General features: G+C 39.4%; 2 protein-coding genes across 2 annotated transcripts in view; one reads left to right on the top strand and one right to left on the bottom strand.

Annotated features, from left to right (window-relative positions):
• The window catches only part of BCL2L13 (BCL2 like 13), a 40,069-nt gene extending 38,697 nt beyond the window's left edge, over positions 1–1,372 (bottom strand). The window contains exon 1 of the mRNA XM_026864599.1: positions 1,186–1,372. Within this exon, the coding sequence (XP_026720400.1) occupies positions 1,186–1,306 (121 nt within the window). The 5' untranslated portion in view covers positions 1,307–1,372. The remainder of the gene's footprint in view (positions 1–1,185) is intronic.
• A 4,883-nt stretch (positions 1,373–6,255) lies between these two features.
• Positions 6,256–6,508, top strand: part of ATP6V1E1 (ATPase H+ transporting V1 subunit E1) — an 11,992-nt gene continuing 11,739 nt past the window's right edge. The window contains exon 1 of the mRNA XM_026863475.1: positions 6,256–6,363. Coding sequence (XP_026719276.1) covers positions 6,256–6,363 — 108 coding nt within the window. The remainder of the gene's footprint in view (positions 6,364–6,508) is intronic.

The raw sequence follows: 6,508 nt of genomic DNA on the forward strand, positions 1-6,508 counted from the left end.
GTTATAGCCCAGTTATCCCAAGTGAGATATTCAGAATGAAGTGTCACGGCTAAAATAAACATGTTTTCCAACAAAGGGTTTTATGAAACAGCATCTTGATGCACTAAGATACCTCTCCTTTCATGGACCACAGACACAGTCAAAGTGGAAGTAACAGACATACCTTAAATATATTGATATATATATATACTAAATATATTATAGATTACATATAACCAGCATATGCTATAAGCTTTAGTGCCAAACTCATAAAATAAATTCAGTCATAACTTTGATGCTATCTTTTCTTTTCAGGAATTTCTCACTTCATGACAAGCAAGTTCACTAAATGACAATGTATGCATTAATAAATGCTTGTTCAAAAAAAAAAAAAGATTCTGAAGACTGTCTTTTTTTTTTAATACACCTTTCATCAGAATAAGTTCTGAGTCACAGGTACTAGTAGTGACTGAAATGTCATTAAGAAGTGACACGCCACCAAAACCATCCTGACAAACAACATTGTTTAAGTTCTTGCCACCATAAAGTTAAGTTTTACTACCTAGGTTTATGTGAAACACAATCTATCTAATTTCTTTTATTCCGCCTCCAATTTATTTATTTAACCTCTTATATGTGTAAACCTGCTCTGGAAGAAACATCTACTAACTGACTCCATGCAGCCCTTTACTTCTTAAAAATAAGTAAATAAATAGATGCAGCATAGGCCAGGTTAAACCTCACATCTCTGCAGTATCACTGACAACAGAAGCATTAACATAACAGGGCAAAGCTATTTAGCACATGAGATTGCTCAAGTCATCACTCAGAGTTTATGCCCCTAAACACCACCTCACCCCTGCTTACTTCCACTTGCCTCCAAAAAAAAAACCAAGCAGGGGCTCAAATTCTCAACACGGCTCAACAAAGATAATATATATCCATCCCTCCTAACCTGAAGACCGCTACTAAAACCACTTATTTGCTTCATAAACACCAGTCAGCCCTGACATTTCTCAAATTAAAACAGTAACCTAAATACAAATAGCTTTGTTTCCATCAGCAACTCTTCCTATTATTTGAAATAAGAGATACTTTACACTAATCATCAGGCTAACATTCTACATCAGTGCACAAAGAGCAGAAGAACAAATTGCAAAGACAGCTGCATATGTAAATAGGTACATATTAATATGCAAATGTTACCTTCAGTTGAAGGAGGAGGATGCTCCTGTGGTTTCTCTTGGGATAGAAGTCCCAGGTAGCTGAGAACTACGTACTTTGTTTCATAGTGAAATCCTACAGGCACAGCAGTAGAGGACGCCATCGGGTTGGCTTGCAATGTGGCAGTGCTGTTATAGGTCACGTAGGGTTTTCTCTGGGTAACTGAGGAAGATTGTAAGGAAAGAATACAATGTTTTGTTTCTTTTTTTATAAGGCTGCAATAGGTCATGAACTCATACATAACAAAGAATTATGTAACATTCGTGAAGTAATATCCAGGTTTTTGCTCTGATATCCTATGCATTCTTATTCTAATAAGAACCGTGCAGAGTAAAACCAACTGCCCGTCAGTCCAGCGCCTGCCTGCTGCCAGCAGGGGCATTTTTCACTCCTGCGGGATATACATATTCTCACATTAAAGCAGGATGAACAGCTCCTCAGCATGTGTCTGCTTCCTAATGCCTCCCAACTCAAACACACACAAAAATACAGATATATTCATGCAAAGAGATTTTGAGGGATTCTGAAGACTTAGTTAACTAAAACTTGAGGTTAAAAGACAGGTTCTGAGGAGTTGTTCTTCCCCTAAACCTCTGTTGAGTATTTCCCTGATTCTCTGGTTTCTCAGATTGACTATTATACTTGATTTTTGATGCAGAAAGACAACTGCCTCAAATTCATTTTACTGTTCCAACAGCAATGGCAAACAAATGTTCAGAGGAAATTCCACATTCATTGTAGGGACTGGAAGAACAGATGGTTGTGTGTCCTGGATTTCTCACCCAGAGATTAATACTTATAAACCAGAAATCCACACCTAACAGCAACATCTGGCCAAAGAACTTCCTAGTTTTAGTCTAATTGTTTTGTCACTTTCTTCAAATATCCAAATAAGAACAGCAGGAAAAACTGAGGTAGTAAGAAAGTTTAAAAAGTCATAAAGGACAAGGTAAAAAAAAAAAAAATCTCAGAAAACAACACAGAAGTGGGAAAAAAGCCATACAACAGATTGAAAGGAAAATTCAGATTAATCAACACGTTTTAGCTCACATTAGGAACAGTCTGGATAACTATTTCAATGTGCTATCAACATGATGAATCAAATAATAATACTTAGGGATTTAAGATAAATTCTTAGAATTTTAAGTTCTCCATTACTTCAAAGAGTCATTCCCAAAAAAGCAGTCCATTCTTGTCCATCAGAATGGATGTCTAAACAAAAGGTGTGCAAAAAAGTTCATGCTACAGAATAGCTACTTAACAGATACTGAAAATGCTGGAAAATTTACTAGTGTGAGACTGCAGTCACATTTAGAAGAAAAATTTAAACCAAATTTAAAGCATTTAGAATGAGAAAAATGCTATATACAAGGCACAGAAGCTGGAACACCTCAAGAGGGTTCTCAATTACACTGGAAATGCCTTGAGACTAAGAGAGGGAACCAGGTTCCCAAAACAAAGCACAGTCGGCAAATGAAGCCTCAAGATTAAAAATAATAATCATGAACAGAGCAAGAAAAAGAAAAGCATTGACCTGTCTAGCTATGCAAGATGTCTGGGCTACCTTCTAACCCCCCTCCTCCCTGGAAAGGAATTCTGATTAATAGCAGTACAACTGGTTACAGAGGATAAACAGAACTGTAACTGTGCTGTGGCATGGATAGTGTGTGAGTAGGTAGCTTGGCAAAGAAAAATTTATGTCAAAATAAAAGCTGCAAAAGGAAAAGAGTCAGTGTAAAATTGGCTAAGCAGTCTTTCTTTAATCTTTAGCAACTCTAATTTCTGAAACTCATTCAGTACTAAAAACAGAAGAGGACTCTCTCATGAAGACTGTACCCTGGAAGCTCTGCCTCCTGCCATGCATTTCAAAACACCTGAAATCCTTAACCAGACAGATTCAGTTGAGTCTTTGCTATGGTTTAACCAAAGTAATGATTTATACATGAAGTAACTGGTTGAAACTTTGAGTCAATATTCATCCCTTTTCCTTTGGAGTAGTAAACCTACATTTATGTTGCCTCTTCCATCCCAGAGTACTCTACAGGCAATGTATCGTGCTTCAGAAATGTAATAAATTATAGGAGAGGATAAGCACAGCTTTTGCACAATACACAGTTACCCTTCAGCTGTTTCCATAAACTGAAACTTTAATAAAGCAGGGAGATTTGGAAAAAATAACTGCTCAGAAGGGATCCTTTAACAATAGATCTGCTCTTCAGACCAGATCCCCAGATGCTATCACCACATCACATGTTCACATCACCAGGTGTGAAAGATGCCATTCACCAAAAAGCAAAAGCTCCCCAGCACATTTCAGTTCTGGTTTGTTCAGCAGAGATCCACAGTCCTGAAAACAACACGCTTCTCACGCCTACACAGTGAATGGGAGCCCTTCCAGACAACCTGAACTGACCTGTCCTGAAAGAATCAGTCTGATGGATGGTCCAGAGACACCGAGACACTACACTGTGGATCAAAGAACAAGCCTGAACATATAACAAAGATTATTCTTCAAAATAGAATTCAAATCAGTGCAGAAAATGACAGAAAAAAACAGTCAATCAAAACAAGCATAGCACTCCATACCAGCCCAGTGATTCATGTGCAATAGTGAGGCCTAATTCATGAAAATTTCAGCATGCTTAGCTCAGCACCTCTGGAGGGAGGAGGGGGAAAAAAAAAAAAAAAGAAAAAAAAATAAGAGAGAATTGGACCACAGCTTATTTAAATAGTGGTTAATGTTTCCCTGGGAAAACAATGAAGTAAAAAACCTCTGAACAAAATAAAAGTAACCACTTTTACGTCACATATTCTGAGAGGTAGTTTTATAACTGGAATGAGAGGGGAGACTTAAGAACTTGAATGGAAGTATCTTCAGCTTCACACACGACAAAATGTCAGACTGGAAATGCACTTCAGCATCTCTGGTCTTCCTTTAACAGAAGTCCACAGCACAGTAATTGAATTACTCATTTTGAATTGTGAATGACTGGTTTTGTTTACAAAAAGAAATAGAGAAATATTGACTCAGATACTGTAAATATCTCAGAAAAGGCCATTTTTCAGGAATGAGTGGGATTAAAAAAGGAGACGCAGCTTGAGAGATCAAATCAGAAGAAGGAGAGATTTCCACTACAGGGGAAAAATGAGAGTCCAGAAACCATTAAGAGAATAAGACAAAGGCTTGTATGGGAGATGTAACAGAAGAGAGGAAATAAGGCATTATACAGACTACACAAGCCTCAAAGCAAGGGCAAGAGTGTTACTTCTGGTGTAACAGGTTCACTGCAAGAATACTGCCTCTTAAAAAACTAGAGATCAAAATTATTACCAATTACTCTAGAAAAAATTTCACCTTTCTCAATTCCTGCACCCCTGGAAGAATAAAAGGCAACACCTTTTGAAACTTACTTAGCTTGCTACTCCTCTGACCCTGCTGTCACTTGTTTCATGTGGGCTGAGCTGCTCAACCTACCTGAGGAGTTCCAGTCAGACTGACAGTTCCTCATGCAATCTGTCACGTCCTAATCCATAGAAGTTATATGTTAGATAATAGGCAACTCAAGTCTACCAATGAATACAGTGAATATAATCCCCTAGCAATGAGGCTCTATGTTTTAATCCTTACCTGCAAAATCCTACTGTGCATCATTCAAAAGCCAAAATGCAACAGTTTATGATACAGTTCACCAGCTGCCACTAAGATCCACTGTGTACCTATTTGACAGTTGCAGGTCTGAAACTTCCCTTTTGCATCTAGAGCTGTAGCCTTACAAAGTATTTTGCATGTTTATAAACAAAACAGTAGGTGATCAGTATCGCTACAAATTTCTAATGCACTAAAAACAAAAGCCCAGAAACAGTAGCCTGTCACAGATGGCTTGCTTTTTACAAATACCACCACCACTGTGACTGTAATTAAGTCCCACTTGAAAACAGAGTCAATCTAGGGCTGGATGCAGGTCCCACCTACAGCCTAGGTTACCAAGCCTCACTTACAGGCTACAGTCTTAATCACCCTAGACAGCCACTCCAACAGAACACTTCCTGCTGCTGGAGAATTATTTCAAAGCACATGCGGTCTCAGTCAGCAAGTGTTCACCCAAGCTCAGACAGGGAGATTTAGCAAGGCAACAAAATGGTAGCACTGGAGTTCAAATAATTTTTAGAGCAGAGTGCCACTGATACATCCACAAGTATGGGTCATCCTTCTGATACCATAACGGGTAATCATGCTCAGTTCACTTCAATCCCTACATTTATATTATACTCTTTATTCAAATGAACCAAATTTTGAGGAGTTGCAGGTCTGTAAAACCACACCCCATATCAACAAGATGGAAAATATTCAAGCACTCTGCACTCTTACCAGAAGGCTTATGTAGAGATTTTGGATGAGACTTGCATGTGTGGACTTGTTTAACCTTGCAGCAATCTGTCTCTGAAAACACTCCACATAACAGGCAGGACCTTCCAAAGCATCCAATCACTATCAAGTTTTAAGATAAATTCTTCAGAGTATTTTTGCAACAATATATGACGGTATGACTAAGAGATTGTTTTTAATAAACTGAGAACTACTGAGTTCAAACACGTCAATGGAAAGGAATCAATACTGCATCCATTACTGATCCTCTAGTGGCACTTAATGGATAGAAATACTGTAAAATTTAGTCATTTATCTGGGCAGTGGTTTTAGTTGACCTTACAGGGAAATATAATTAAGTGTGCATTCTAGGCAAATGGTTTGATTTTTCTTCTAGGAAGAAAAACAACTTTGTGAGTTACCTACTATAAAGGTTCTCAATCCTTTCCAGCTTTAAACCACCTTACCACAATATTAAATCATGACAAAAGTAGCTTTTGTTAACAAGCTTTCATTCCATTTCTTTTTTAATTTGCCAAGTGCTATTTGGATTTAGAAGCAAAGAAGAGGACAGGCAGGTAGAGGAAGCCCTGTGCTCTAAGTTCCAACAGCACCAGACAAACGCAGAGCTGGAGCAGACGAGACGCCTGCGAGTGTGCAGCGTAAGCTACTCAGTTACTACGGCGATGAATGAGATATTTATATCTGGGCAGGAACGGCAAGGAGCAAAAAGCCGGGATGAGTCAGCCGGCGGGGTCCGCGCTGGAGTCACAGCCTACGCGCTAGAGCGGCAGGTGCGGGCAGGCAGGCCGCGGCCCCTACAGCGGAGGAGCCGACGGCTCCCCTTTCCGCCGCCCTTCAGGAGTGTCGGGGGGCGCGAGGGGTGGAGGGGGCACAGCCTCTTCTCCCGCTCCGCGGGGCCCGGACCCCGCTCCAGGG

Source organism: Athene cunicularia (assembly GCF_003259725.1).
Source record: "Athene cunicularia isolate RWA chromosome 1 unlocalized genomic scaffold, athCun1 chr1_part2, whole genome shotgun sequence".
NCBI lineage: Eukaryota > Metazoa > Chordata > Aves > Strigiformes > Strigidae > Athene > Athene cunicularia.